At 46.6% G+C, this 15,835-nt stretch overlaps 1 protein-coding gene across 10 annotated transcripts in view; it reads left to right on the top strand.

The window, feature by feature from the left end:
- Window positions 1-15,835, top strand: part of SCAI (suppressor of cancer cell invasion) — a 53,901-nt gene that overhangs the window by 22,800 nt on the left and 15,266 nt on the right. For 8 of the 10 annotated variants that reach the window (XM_078608838.1, XM_078608837.1, XM_078608836.1 and 5 more), the window contains exons 8-15: window positions 6,704-6,859; window positions 7,307-7,417; window positions 9,629-9,724; window positions 10,019-10,097; window positions 10,959-11,067; window positions 13,116-13,197; window positions 14,242-14,314; window positions 15,321-15,491. In XM_078608838.1, coding sequence (XP_078464964.1) covers window positions 6,704-6,859; window positions 7,307-7,417; window positions 9,629-9,724; window positions 10,019-10,097; window positions 10,959-11,067; window positions 13,116-13,197; window positions 14,242-14,314; window positions 15,321-15,491 — 877 coding nt within the window. The remainder of the gene's footprint in view (window positions 1-6,703; window positions 6,860-7,306; window positions 7,418-9,628; window positions 9,725-10,018; window positions 10,098-10,958; window positions 11,068-13,115; window positions 13,198-14,241; window positions 14,315-15,320; window positions 15,492-15,835) is intronic. The other 2 variants (XM_078608839.1, XM_078608840.1) reach the window with 2 other exon arrangements.

The raw sequence follows: 15,835 nt of genomic DNA, 5'->3' as shown, positions 1-15,835 counted from the left end.
TGGGGATGTAGATGTAGATCCCCAGCACACGCACCACTGAGTAAATGATAGAGGGGTAATAACAGAGTGATATCTGATCTCTGGAGGGGATGCCTGCTGTTTTCCCGTGCTGGTCAGTGACAGACAGCCAAGGAGTAGGAAACCCAATTTAAATGACAGTAAGTGCATTTATATTCTGATTGCTATTCCGTTGTATGAGGTTATATGTTGTATGTTGTGTAAGCCCCGGTTCATACTGTTACGATCTCTGAGCAGTGCGAGTTCAGCCATATGCTTGTATGGCTGAACTTGCATTAGATTCGGAAGAAAAAAGGCACATGTGCCTTCTTTTTTCCTGCAGTGGAACCGGATCGCATGGGTCTTCTCCCCCATGCGATCAGATTCCTATGCGAGTTCGCAGATCGCACTGCGATCTGTGAACAAAACTGCAGGTGTAATTAACTTTTTAATGGCACCCGCACCAGTGTGAGCCTGGGGTAAAAGCGGAGTTCCCCCAATCAGACTGCATTGATGGGCAGTGCAGTCTGTATGTCTCTGTGTGGGCAAAGTTATTTCTGGTATATTGTTTTTGTAGCGCTGTATATATATATTGGTATTTTACTAATAGCAATTTTGACTCCCTAGGAAACAATGATGTCAAGAAAGAGAAACATTTACTCGGAGTGTAGGATATTCAAAGAACAGTGGACTTATGATTACTTTTTCATGCAGTACAAGGAAAGAGCTGTGTGTCTGATATGCCAGAATATAGTGTCTGTGTTCAAAGAATACAATTTACGTCGACACTATGAAACTCAACATAAAGAAAAATATGATTGTTTGGTCGGAGAAGTGAGAAAAGATAAAATATTAAAACTGAAAAATACATTAACAACTCAGCAAAATACTTTTGTGAAGCAGAAGCAGCTAAATATTTCATCACTGCGAGCAAGTTTTCAAGTTGCCAAGCTAATAGCGTGCACTGGCAGACCATTCGTGGAGGGAGAATTTGTTAAAGAATGCCTTCTTTCTGTTGCCAAAGAGATGTGTCCAGAGAAGGCCGATTTATACTGGTAGGAACGAAGTGGACCAGACCACCAATAGATTAATGTGTCCGTCCGTCCGTCTGTCCGACAAGATGGCCGCCCGCTCCCCCTGCGATCTGTGAACTAAACAAGATGGCCGTCACTTCCGGCGCCTCACGGCGAAACTTTAAACTTCGCTTCAAATTTACTTTACTGAAACACAGCACGTTTTTTTAACACAGAGACAAGATACATTTATTAACACAGAGACGAGATACATTTAATCGCCTTATTTGTGCACGAAAAGCACGGCGCGAGGCCTAGTGTGGCAGGCTTCGCGAGGCCTAGTGCGGCAGGCTTTGCGAGGCCTACTGCAGAAAAGGCATCGCGAGGCCTACTGCAGAGAAGGCTTCGCGAGGCCTACTGCAGGGAAGGCTTCGCGAGGCCTACTGCAGAGGCTTCGCGAGGCCTAGTGCAGAAGGCTTCGCTAAGTCTACTGCAGAGAAGGCTTCGTGAGGCCTAGTGCGGCAGGCTTCGCGAGGCCTAGAGCGGGAGGCTTCGCGAGGCCTAGTGCAGAAGGTGGTGGTCAATTAATCTCAGATGTGATCGTTTGGAAATGAAAGACTACGAGTCTTTAAATCTCACAGCGTTTCTTGTCAAAACAAAGACTTTTAATTAACGTTACACTAGAATACAGTAATTTTTTCTTTAACTCCTCTATACCCGGTCGATATCCCTGTACCGGTACTAAGTATTATTCCTACCAGCCCACCCCGCAGGGTCCTGTTTTAGTACAGTGAGTCTTTCAGGACCTACAATTACACGGAGGATTGAAGAAATGGGAGACAATTTGCATCAGCATTTGCAAAACTCCACAAAAAAACTTTCCTATTTTTTCTTGGCACTCGACGAAAGCAATGATGTTCGTGATTCTGCACAACTTCTAATTTTTATTCGTGGGACGAATGACTATTTCGAAGTCACAGAAGAGCTTGCTGCACTGCAAAGCATCAAAGGAACAACTACAGGAGAGGATATCTATGAAAAGGTTTGCCAAACTGAATGGTTTGGAGCTGAACTGGGCTAAACTAGTCAGTGTGACAACTGATGGTGCTCCTAGCATGGTGGGGTCTAAGAAAGGAGTAATTGCTCGCATTAACCAAGAGATGGACAAACATAACCATTCTCATCCAATAGCCATACACTGCCTCATCCACCAACAAACGCTGTGTAGTAAATCACTGAAGTGGGACTCTGTTATGAAAATTGTGGTATCTTGTGTTAACTTCATTAGAGCTCATGCACTAAACCACAGACAATTTCAGGAATTTCTGTCTGAGCTAAATGTTGACTATGAAGATGTTCTGTACCACACATAAGTCCGTTGGCTGAGTCGAGGGAGAGTTTTGAAACGTTTCTATGACTTACTTCCACAAATTACAGCTTTTCTGCTTTCAAAAAACAAAGAAGTACCAGAGCTCAATGATGCAGAATGGAAATAGCACCTTGCCTTTCTGACAGATGTAACAGAGCTACTCAACAGTTTCAATGTGCAGCTTCAAGGAAAGGGGAAGCTCATCTGTGATATGCAATCACATGTCAAAGCATTTGAAGTAAAATTAGGCCTCCTCATCAAACAAGTGAAGGAGGAAAACTTCTGCCATCTCCCCACAACTCAAAATCTGTTAGCGGAAAAAACATTGGTTGCATTCCCAAACAAAACATGTGTGGATTCACTGGAAAAATTGCAAAAGGAGTTCCAATTTAGATTTAAAGAGCTTCATCTCCATGAACAGGACATACAGCTTTTCCGTAACCCATTTTCTATTGACATTGAAAATGTGGATACAATTTACCAAATGGAACTGGCTGAACTGCAGAATTGTGACTCTCTGAAAGACGCATTCAAGTCAAGCAGCCTTCATAATTTCTATGCATCTCTCCCCTCTGAGACATATCCTCAAGATTATACGGCTTGCCAAAGATACATAAAGAAGATACACCTCTTCGTCCCATTGTTTCTACTATCAACTCCCCCACCTATAAATTGGCTCGTTTTTTGTCTGAAATTCTACGGCCTTTCACTGGAAAAACCACCTCTGCAGTACTAAACTCTACTGACCTGGTATCGACAATCAAGGGGATTGCCCTGTCCCCAGACGACCTGCTTGTCAGTTTTGATGTGGTTTCCTTATTCACCAAGGTTCCTGTACCTGACACCATCGCAATCATTGAAGACTTGGTTCATCAAGGACTGAATGCTGGGGTACCCCCCCTGGTGAGACACTGCTTAACCAATACATACTTCACTTGGAATGAAACTTTCTACAAGCAAATTGAGGGCACCCCAATGGGCTCCCCCCTATCTCCGGTTGTAGCCAACATCTTCATGGAGAAATTTGAGACGGACGCCATCCAGACTGCCACTCTACGTCCGACCTTATGGAAGAGGTACGTAGACGACACTTTTGTCATCTGGCCACATGGCCGGCCTGCTCTAGACCAATTTCTCGACCACATCAATTCCATACACCCAGCCATCAGATTCACCATGGAAGTCGAAAATGATGGCAAGCTACCCTTTTTGGATGTCCTAATCAAAAGGAGACCTGATGGTTCAATGAGCCACTCTGTCTACAGGAAAACCACCCATACGGATGCTTATCTAAAACCGGATTCCCACCACCATCCATCCCAGAAGAATTCTCTCATCAAGACTCTATATCATAGAGCCCAATGCGTCTCCGACCATGAACACATTTCCAGTGAACTCAAACACGTACGCCAAGCTCTTAAGGCTAATGGTTACTCCGACTACACAATCCGCAAAGCCATCACTCCAACCATCAAGAAGGATCCTGTTGAGCCTTTCAAGACCATCACCTTACCCTACATTGCTGGGGTCACAAAAAAGATCTCCAAAATCCTGATTAAACACAAGATCCAGGTCCGATTCAATACAGTACATAAAATCCGTGATCTGGTACCGTCTGTAAAAGATGTGGTTCCAGACATACAGTACCCTGGTGTCTACAAACTAAGTTGCCTCTGTGGTAGCAGTTACATTGGGGAAACCAAACGACATGTCTCGGACCGCATCCGTGAACATAAAGCTGACCTGAAACACGGTAGGACAAACACCTCAGCCGTGGCAGATCACTGTTACAACTCAGTGGGCTCACATGACATTGACTTCTCCAAGACAGAAGTTCTCTGCAAGCCATCTGGCTATCATGAGAGATTTGTTCATGAGGCGATCCACATATACAAACACAGAGACAATTTTAACCGAGAAGATGGATTCTGGCTTAGCAATCATTGGAAGGACGTAATAAACCATTTCGATACACATTAGGGTGGGTAGAATAATACATAGTGTTATGTTGAAATGTATAAGGTATAGGGTGGTTTATAGTAATACAGTATATAATTTAATGTTGGGTTTATCTATGGCAGTATATAGTACGGTATATGCTCGTGTGATGTAAGAGAATAAAGTTTAGATGGAAGCATATTATATAATTTTTACGACGTAGAATTGTAATGTATTACTTGCTGTTAGTAACTCAGCTTATTGTAGAGTATAGTAAGTATACTGATGGTGCTATGCAGTTTATACTTTAGTTTTTTATGTAGTTTATACTTTAGTTTTCTACGTGGTTGTTTAGTAACTGCAGCTACATATCAATAACATTCCTTTCCTTTGTTAATGCTACTCCCTGCACCCCCCCTTGGTGCTGTTGATCCTGCATAATGCATGGGCATAATATGCCTTTGAAACCCCCCCCCCCCGCCCACCTCCTACGCATTTTCCATGAATATGCTAAATTCCTCTTCATATGCACATTCTTTTTTGTTAAGGCGCTCTTCCACCTCCAACCCAGTTTATATATAAGCTCCTAGCTTGGTAGTGTCTCATTCTTCACCTGAAGACGGCTGCTTGCGTTGTAGCCGAAACGTCGTGAGAATTATTTCATTTTATTTTGTTTTATTTTTATTATTTTATTACTTCCCTTCTACGTGACTTTACCGAAAGAACCAAGAAGACATATCCTCATCTCAGGAACCATGCACTCAAAATGGCAACCATCTTTGGCAGCACTTATGTCTGTGAACAGACTTTTTCCAGAATGAAACATTTGAAATCTCAAACCAGATCTAGACTAACGGATGCACACTTGCATCACTTCTTACGACTAGCAGTGACAAATATGGAACCGGACATTGACCATCTCATTAGCCAAAAGCAGGCCTATAGTTCCCATTGAAATACCGCCCCCTCTCTATATTTAAGGCCTCGTCACAGAAACGACCTCTCTCTTTCTGCCGATACGTGTTCTCTCTCTGTGTGTCTTTGTGATGTCTGTCTGCTTGTGTGTCTGTCTATAGTTTTCTGGTTAGATATTTGTTTGCTATTTCTTTTATACCTGATGATGATTGCTTGTGTTGCAATCGAAACGTCGTAGTATGCTATTATTTAATTTATTATTTTATCTTTATACGTGACTTAACCGAAAGAACCAAAGAATAATTAACTTTACTTGTTCTTCATTTTAAATATTGTATTTGTTCCCGTTTTGTTTCTTCACTTCAAAATAAGATATATGCAGTGTGCATAGGAATTTGTTCATAGTTTTTTTAAACTATAGTCCGGCCCTCCAACGGTCTGAGGGACAGTGAACTGGCCCCCTGTTTAAAAAGTTTGAGGACCCCTGTTCTAAGACATAGGGTAGTGTATAGTAATACAGTATACAATTTAATGTTGGGTTTGTCTATGGCAGCATATAGTACGGGATAGACCCGTGTGATGTAAGGAAAAAGTTTAAAAAGTTTAGCTGGAAGCATATTATATTTTTTGCGACCTAGAATTGTAATGTATTACTTACGGTTAGTAGCTCAGCTTATTGAGAGTATATTTAGCATGCTGATGATACTATGTAGTTTATACTTTAGCTTTTTACGTGGTTGTTTAGTTACTGCAGCTACATACTATTAACATTCCTTCCCTTTATTAATGCTACCCCTACCCCCTCCCTTTGATGCTGCTAATCCTGCATAATGCATGGGCATAATATGACTTTGAAAACCCCCCGCCCACCTCCTACGCATTTCACAAGTAGCACTAGTCGCATTCCTGCAGATTCTTTTGTCAAGGCGTATTTTCCCCCCTCCCAACCCAGCTTAAATAGACGCTCCAAGCGTGGTGGTGTTTCATTTAGACGCTGTCGCCTCGACAGACCTGGTCTTCACCTGAGGACGGCTGCTTGTGTTGTGGCCGAAACATCGTGAGAATTATTTTATTATGTTTTATTTTTATTATTTTATTACTTCCCTTCTACGTGACTTTACCGAAAGAACCAAGAAGATGCTTACAGTTAATAGAGTGGATTTGTTGACTATACTTCGCCACCCATAAAACTCATCTATGATGAATAATGGAGTAAGGACATAATCAGCATTGTATTTAATTGATCCATGAACTTACAGATAAGTTATTGATGAAAATGAATCCCCGTTTTTATTCCCGGTGTGTTTTATGGTCGTACCACATGTTGCTCGATACGATGTCTGATGTTTCACTCCACGTGACTGGACCTTCTTGAGCAGCTTACTTTCTCCCTCGATGCAACACGACCATGAAAGCCGACACAGTGGAAATCTCTGTCCCATTAACTGCACTTTCCCCAACGCCACTCTAGGCCGATCCATGGCAGTTTTTGGGTGAGGGAGGCCCTATAGCCGTGGCGACGTGCCGGCTGGCGCCCAGTGAGGCGCTTGCCCTGCCGCACGGCCTCCTGGTGCCCACCCCTCTCGCCCTCGCCGACGCCATCCTGGTCGGCAACTGCGCTGAGCAGGTTAGAGGTTGGATGTCTGACGGGGTCGACTTTTTCCATCGCTCCCCGATCCGGTTTGGTATTTAATACTCACCTGAGCAATGGGGAGGTGTTCATCATTATTATTTATTATTATTCGTACCCTTGTTCACCCAGGAAATCCTCACTGAGTTTCAAGATTCTTTTTTCTTTCGGGATGGCCCTGCCGGCTTTTCGCTGAAATTAGTGACGATTGCGATTTGTTTCCCAATTAAGTAACATGCGGTGTAATCTTTCAAATCTGGCAAATTTGAACCATGAAATTGGCATGCACCGGTTCACTCTTATTCGAATGACGTCTCGGGATCTTTAACATCCACGCAACAAGCGGTGAACGTGCTACCGCTCGGCCATGTCACCGTAGTTTATCAGATTTGCACTGCTTGTCAGGACTGAAGGGCTTGCGTGCCGTGTGTCGTGTGGCTGCAGGTGAAGTTTAGCGAACTGACGCTGGACATGTTCCGCATGCTGCAGGCCCTGGAGCGAACACCCCGAGGCCACGTAGCCCCGGCAGATAGGACCCCTCCAGCCAGGCCCCAGGTGCGACACCCCTTCTTCCTCTCCAGACTAATTTGGTACTTGTGTAGTGGGTTCCATGGAGACACACACTTGAGGCAACATGTTTAATCTAACACCCCAACAGGGTAACTGCATAAACGTACGGGATAACGACGTAGGTGGTGACCACCACAAGTAACTTAGACCACAACGGCGTAACTAGATAACCGGGTCAGTCAGTGACGCACTGTCTGACCCACAAACCCGAGCGTAATGACCGAAGAGTGACGACCGAAGAGACATAGCACGGCGGGTTGATTCCAAAAGACAGCCCGGATCGGCGCTCGGGACTTTCTTTTTATGCCCCTGAGCGTGGCCTGGCTCCGCCCTAGGCCACGCCCCCTTCTAGATCCTACTAGAAGGTTCTGGGCCTTATGTCATGTGTCCCTCTCGCCACCCCTTGGCCCCCCTCGCTACCCTCTCCTGGTCACTTGGCCTCTCGGGTTCACCCAGACTGTGATGTCCTGAAGTGCCCTCTTTCTGGCAGTCACCAGAAGCATGCCCGCTTAGGGCCGCTTCTATGCCATACACACTCTGGTGCTAGATAGAGACGCTAACATGCACAGTACCACTCTTCTTCCAGTAGCGAGTCATTCAGAGACACTATTTAGGAGGCAACAACGTTTATTCTACACTTTACGCAACACTGTTACACACGGGACTAAATACACCTTTTCTCACTCTTGTTACGCATAGGACCCCAATACACCTATTTCTCTTGCATATGGGATAACTATAATCGGATCAGAGCAGCCAACGTGCTGCCTGACCCACGATGTCGAAGACGGGGATGAAGACGTAGACGTAGCACTTGGTTTCCACTTCACCTGCAGACAGCCCGGATCTGTGATCAGGGCTTCCCTTTTATCTCTCGGCACAGCCTGGCTCCACCCTCGGCCGCGCCCTACGTCCAGAATATTCCCGACGGTTCCAGGCTACACCGCACCTGTTCCCTCTCTGGCTCCGCCCTTAACCACGCCTCTTTCGGGAACTCTCTCGACGTTCTCAGCCACTCCCCCCGTGCCCCCTCGTTCACCTTTGGCCCACATTACTCACCCCGGCCCATCACGTGCTTAACCCAGTGCCGGGGTGACTCATCTTCACATGGCCCCTACCACCAGCCGCCCCCCACCACACTCTTCCAGTGATCCACTCTGTGGTAATTCCCTGTGGCGCTGGTGGATGCTGCAATCCCCTACTCTGTCGGTAGGACTCATCAGGCTTCCTTCTGCGAGCACCCAGTACCATGCCCCTAGTGGCCCACTGAGTGGTTCTGCATGGTGTGTTTGCCTCTGCGCCTGTTTCAACAGCACTTGGCACTACACACCGTAGTGATCCATTTAACATCACTACATTTGTTCCAATTAGTTTGATGAAAACGTGGGCTCTTATCACAGAGTGTGAACAGTTTATGTGTGGAAAGTAACGCGACGACTTCAACGTGGCTGGGACGCACCGTGACGCGGCCTCGTGTCCACCACCGCGGGTGGTCACCGAGGGCACGAGCGGGATCCAAGTTCACTGCGCTTTGAAGGCGGCAGCCAGCAGCAGCTGGATTCACAACTCTAGAGATATGGATTCGTAGTTGCTGCTCAGTTCACGTCCATAAGGAAGAGAGAGGTGTAATGTCTGCAGGGCACCACAGGAGTGCACCATCACGTCGTCCGTAAGAGTCAAAATCTGATTTGGTTTGCGGTAGGGCGGACTGGCAGAATTGTACGTGGGCTTTCTGGATCTGGATTTTAAATTCACCTTCATTCCACCACCTGTGTGGACTTTGACTGGCCGTTCTGTATTAGGTTTGCAGAGGATAGAAGAATGACAGGGAGCAGCTGAGGGATGTGAGTAAGAAACGTTGGTGCTGCAAGGCAAGTATTGCAGCGGTTAGTGCACTGCGCTAAAAACACGGCGACCTGAGTTAGATTCCCGCTCATGACTACTAACGCCAGTAACTAATTTCTGAACCGGCCCTGGACCTCCCCTAGGTCGACTCAGCCTTAAACATCTGCCTGATACGAGTAACATTGCCACTAGGGATGTTGCTCGTACCTTGTGTGATGTGCGGGCCTTCATAGATGCCCGCTAACAGCATTGAGATAGTCGTGCTGACCGCACGTACCACACCTGCGTGTGCTGCATTGACTAAATCAAATGGCCATGTTTGGTAAGTGCTGTGTCTCTTTGTGCGCCCAGGAGCCTCCGGAGCGTCGTAGAGAAAACCCCCACAAGTACCTGCTGTACAAGCCCACCTTCAGCCAGCTCTACACGTTTGTGGCCACCGCCTTCAGGGTGCGTCGGTGTGTGTGTGTGTGTGTTAGCTGCCCTGTGGCACAGCTCAGAGACAGCCAGCAGTTCTGATGTATGTGTACGTATATGTGCTCCCAAGATAAAATCTTATGCTCACACCACTAGCCACACGTGTTGCATGGGCAGTGGTGGTGGTGGCGTGGTGTTTACTGCAGTATTGTGCCACGCGTGGCTTGTGTTGATGCACACCAGTGGTGGTTGGTAAGTGGCGGCGCTCTCCGAGGGACGTGTGTTTGTGGTTTGCATGTGGCCGTGCTGTCTGCTTATGCGTTGCAGGAGTTGCCGCCTGACTCGGCACTGCTGCTCTATCTCTCGGCATCTGGAGTGTTCCCTCCTTCCGACTGCAAAGAGCGAGGTAATGCTCTCCGATGAACAGCGCAGCACTCGGTCTCTACATTTCTCCATTGTGAGGAGTAATCTCTAAAAAAACTTTTTTACCGCTTACCACATAACTTTGCATGTAATTGTTGTATGTTGAACCTCTTTCGCACCGTATGTAGCCAACCGTGCTATAGGAGGTGTTGGTGAAGGACAACAAACTAAACACAAAAAACAGCTCTAAATAAAGAATTTTTAAATCTTGCTGATAGGGAGTCTGAGGCATTATCCTTTTGTGGTCTTCCCAAATCCCTTTTGTATGGCCTCCCCGATTCTCTTTATCGTACAAAACACCTCTGTCAGACTTTTCACCACTCCTGTAAAAGGAGACCACATCACCCACTCAGATGCCTTTACTTTACTCTCGTCATTCTGAGATCAATGTCAGGATCAGCTCAATGTTCTCAAATCCATCGTCGACTTGGCCACACACCTGCCTTTCTCTTCTCATCTCTAGCCGCTCACTTGTTCATTTTCTCGGCTCTACCAACCAAGGCCATCTTCCTGAACCTTCACGCAACCTCTATACAGTTGGAGGTCACTCCCTTTCTGCCAGTGCCACCAACATCTGCGTCTGGGACTCTTTCCTTATGACGGTTAACGCTGGTAGTTCCTTCCACTTGTCCTGTACTTCATTCTTATCTTTCATTCGCTCCTAGATTAGTTTTCTCCAAACCCCAACCCGTTTCAGTGTCCACCCCTCTGGGCGTCTCAACGTGCTTCTGTATCGATATACTTCATGCGTACAAAAAGCATTCCTGTTAAAAGCAGCGGCCGTAGCCTGCGCCGTGGGAGCCGTTCCTGTAACACCGTGCGCATGTCGCCCGTCCCCGCCCAGGGCCGTACGAGCAGGGAGGCGTGATGACATACACGCGTCGCGACATCGCAGCGCCAGACCCGGCCACGCCTGCGGCGGCGCACACCTCACTGCTACGCCACATCCACTGGTGCCCGCCGCGGATTCATGCCCATGCATTCAGCCGCTGTCCCAGCGTGCTTTGTCCGTAACTTTCCCAGCACCAAACTGGGATTGCCTTGCTGAAGTAATAAATGCTTGTATTTAAGTACTCCTTGTTAACTTTCATGACTACCTCACACGTATATTTCGTGACCTGAGGATGCTTGACACAGTTCCAAGCGAAATGTCGTATCTCTTTGCTAAATTTGATTGTGAGATTTGTTCTCGTGCACATGACAGTTTAATTTGATAGTTTTGGGTGGTGGAGGGATTCCCAAAGAAAAAAAATCTAGATCACGACATGGCATAACCTAAACCTCGATTATGAATTATTCCTTGCCTATATTTGATGATGGTGATGTGGAGGCCTGGCCTGCCATGTGACCATTTGATTTCACCTTTATGTCAATGGCCTTGCCCATTGTGGTGAGTTCTGTAATCAGTGCGGAAACATTTCCCTGTAGACAACAATAACCCTCAGTTGTTATAAGTTTCTCTGTAATGCAATCTCCAATACTCTTTGGTTCTTTCGGTAAAGTCACGTAGGTATAAAATAAAATAAATCACGACGTTTCAGGCGCCTGGTGATGGACGCTTGTGTTGCGCCCGAAACGTCGTGATTTATTTTATTTTATACCTACGTGACTTTACCGAAAGAACCAAAGAGTATGGATTCCTGCAGTCACGAAAGCTTCAAAGAAATCTCCAATACTTTGCTGCCACCATTGACTCTGATAACGTCATAGTTAAACTCTTGATAATTAAAATATGGAAATTTTAAAACTAAATCAAACAAAATCCGCTTTTTATTTAAATATTCTCAAAAGGAACAATCTTCACTATATTAAGAACATATTCCTCTGCAGTCTGTCATTGGAAATATTTTAAAATATTACCAAAACTGTATGAATGCGAGTGTAAAAGTAATGTCTCTTTTGCACTGATTCTAGATTTTTAAAGATCTATTTGAATTTTGTGTTTTTTCTTTCAATCGTGTGAGTTTTTCAACATGGTTTTGTTTTCTACTCTCAGTTATGATTATCTGTGTGTGCGTCTACATCGCTCATAGCTAGTGAAGTGTAATTGCAGCTCCCAAGAATCTAACAGCTATACATGGATGTAAGTTGAACTTTTTTCGCACTATATGTAGCCAACCATGCTCATCGCAGGTGCAGGGGAAGGACAACAAACTAAACACAAAAACAGTTATAAGGAAATTAGTTTTCAATTTAGAGTTGAAATAGACTTTTAAAAAATTTTGAGTTAAAACTCTAGTTGCGGGATGACAACGTATCCCTTCAGCATGAATAAAATTCATACTACTTTGTGAGAATTTAAACATTGGTGAGCCGCTCGCTACCTCTTCATGGAAATGTGGAATTTGCATTACTGACTGAGGGCTGCTGAGAAAGATGGACACCATCTTATGCTCACTTAAGCAGACAGATGCTCAGGCATCTTATGCGTCATTTTTGGATCGCGAAAATGTATTTATAGGGTAATGCAGACAACAATGTAAACTACAGCGTTATTACATGGTGGACATGTGCCTGTATATTTGGAGTTTGCATATTCTCCCCGTGGTTGCGTGGATTTTTCTCTGGGTCCTCTGGTTTTTCTCTCCACAACTATAAACTTGCATTTGAAGTATTTGGCTACTATAAATGTCCACATGATGAGCCACTATTTTGAGCTATCATTTGTGGCCAGGTCGCTTCTGAAAAAGAGCTATCAGCTCAGTGGGCCTTACCTGGTAAAATAAAAAAGTGTATAGTTCACTAGTTTTAGTTTATCTTCCAAGTTTCGCTATGAGGCCCGTATTCGTTCATCAGCAGCTGCCCGGGTTCACTGCTGTCGTTTCCCCTCCGCGGAAGCATCACGCTACAGGAAGTGGAACCGTTGCGCACAGTGGCGGTGCTCGTGTTGGATGTTGTGGGCAGTGCCAGTGCAGCGTGCCCACCTTGCGACCGTCGCCGAAGTCGCCCGCTAGGCGCCGACGCTGGTGTTGTGTGTTTCGCGCCGTGGCGCTGAGTGCAGCCTGCACCCCGGTGACCTCCTCCCCTTCACCCGAAAGCCGCTCGTCGTCGTCGTCGACTCGCCCAGCAGCTCAGCCTACAAGGTGTCCACGTGGAGCCCTCACGGTCGCCATGAGTGATGAGCCAGCCCTCATCAATTCACCCCAGTTACACGTTCAGGCACCTCCCTATCGCTCTTCTATTGCGACTATTACCATGGTTACTGTTTCCGTGAACTTCACTCATTGCTTTCTCTACCCACGTTGAGGACTCGGTTTACCAGACTGACTGTTTTGTCCACAACACCGCACTCCGGGTCACCTCACTTTCATTTTCCCTCCATCCCTTGCACTGCTCCACTTAGAAATTCCCTCCCATCGTCTCTTTCCCAAAGCTCATATAATAGCCCAGCTCAATTAAATAAACGTGTCAACTCTTATTTATTACAACTTGTCTAGTTTTGGGCCTGTGTTCAGCAACTAAAAAATACGAGTGTCATTTGCATCTCTCTACCAGCCATGGCAGACTCATCTGTGGAATCACATTCGTCACAGCCTTCACGATCACTCTCATCTCTATGTTCAGTGTAGTGGTTTTGTTAGCTGTGGTGCTGGCAACCCCACCCCTCGTGCTCAGAACCGGCCTTAATGGGTGCTCTCTAACAACTCTTGTCTAAACAGTCGATGAAGGCTGTATCGTATTGCGGCATGCAAGCCAGTGTGTTTCGCCGCAGAGCAGCTGAACCGTATGGTTGACTTTGAGACACATTCCATGTGTGTGCGTGTGTGTAAGGTGTGTGCATAGGCACTCGCTATCAGCACTTGCTCCAAAAGTCTGTTAAGGCTATACGGGGGATTTTTGCAGGTTACTTGGGGTTGTGGTAGTACAGCGGTTAGCAAGCCGCACTACAAACCTCGTGACAACAGTAACGATTATCTGAACTGGTCCCGGGTTTCCCCTAGGTCGACGCAGCCTCAAATGAGTACCTGGTGTGATCTGTAAACGTTGCCAGGAAGGACACAAAAGCAGCTGGGCATGGTGCTGGCCACCCACCCCCTCGTGTGCCATTCCGGCCATCATAGACACGCACTAACAGCACTTGCCATAACAGTCTGTTAAGGCTATACGGGGAATCTTTGTCTTTGTAGGGCGTGTACAGTCCATTTGGCGTTCCCCTGCTGTGCCTGCTGTCCCCCACATCGTGCCCCAAGCACCTCACAGGTGACCACGCTCGGCACCGTCGTCACGGCGACGCACTCTGCGCAGCATGCACGCACAACCCACACGTGCTTGTTCCGCAGGTATCGAGCTTCACGTGTGTTGAAGTTGTTTGTGTAATCTTGTGCCTATGGCCACATGACTCAATTTGCACCCGACCTCAGATTTTGGGAGCTAAACTTAAACTGTTAAACTATAAACTTATTGTTTTCCCAGGTAAAGCCCACTGAGCTATGTAGCTCTTTTTCAAAAGCAACGTGGCCACAACTTATAGCTCAACAAAGTGGCTTATCATGTGGAAATGTATAGTAGCCAAATACTCGAAATGCTAAACAGGGGTATGCCCGATTCGTACTTGGATGGGTGACCACCATACACAACGGGTTGCTATAGGCTGCTGCGGGGCAGTGCAGTAAAATTCATGGTTGGACTGTATTATGCTACCACGTCTATGCTTTATTTATCTGCCTGCTTAGTACAAAAAAACTATAATTGTTACCACATTGTGGGGAAGTCAACAGTCGTCCTTTCGGAGACTCACCCCTGCCATGGGAAGTGGGAATTGATATTACTACCAATGCCTCAATGCTCATTTGAGAATATCACTTAAATATAACATTACGTTCGTACAGTGCATGGATGTGTGTGTGCGCAAAGGTGCTTGCGAACAGCACTTGCCCCAACAGTCTGTTAAGGCTATACGGGGGATCTTTCTCTCTGTACGAACCCGGCGACCCAAGTTCGATTCCCGCTCACGGTGATGAGGTCCTGGGCCTCCCCTAGGTCGACTCGGTCTCAAATGTTGTGATGTGTGAACGTCGCCACTTGGGAGATGAAGGCCGCCGGGCATGGCACTGCCACCCACCCCCTCATGTGCCGTGCCGCTAACAGCATTTGCCCCAACAGTTTGTGAAGGCTATACAAGGGGTCTTTGTAACCAAGCGTTCGTATTTGTTGCTGTGGCTGTATGTGCCTGCCTGTATTTATGCACGCATGCACACACATGCAGGCTCTGGTGGCGGTGGGCTGTTGACTCTTTTCCTGGCGTGCCCTGTGGCGGGCATCGCCTGCTTGTGCGGCATCGGGGGGCCCTTGTCCGCGTCACTCGTCGCCACCTGCTGTGAGCGGGTGCAGCAGGGCGAGGTGGAGGCGCTGGCGCTTCTGGGGGCGTCTCAGCCAGGTAGGGCATCCGGAGCTCTCGCTGGGAGCCTTTGCGCTTTGCTCATACGCGCATGGACCATGCGCAGGACGAAACCGTTCAAGTGCATTTTGCGTAACCATGTGGGGCGCCGCAGTGGCGAGATGTTAATTCCCTCACCTGGTATACAAAAAGAGGTGATGGGTTTGATCCTGACACTGACACCTGTATATCTGGAGTTTGCATGTTCTCCCCGTGATCGTGTGGATTTTTCTCTGGGTCCTCCGGTCTTCACCTCCACATTTACAATCCACGTGAAATTAGAGTATTTGGCAATCATACATTTTCACATGATATAAGAGTACTAAAACCCCACATTTTTTGAA

The sequence above is a fragment of the Lampetra planeri genome, chromosome 30 (assembly GCF_965212315.1).
Source record: "Lampetra planeri chromosome 30, kcLamPlan1.2.h2, whole genome shotgun sequence".
NCBI lineage: Eukaryota > Metazoa > Chordata > Hyperoartia > Petromyzontiformes > Petromyzontidae > Lampetra > Lampetra planeri.
The sequence above is the reverse complement of the archived record's forward strand: the minus strand, read 5'-3'. Positions and strand labels throughout refer to the sequence as shown.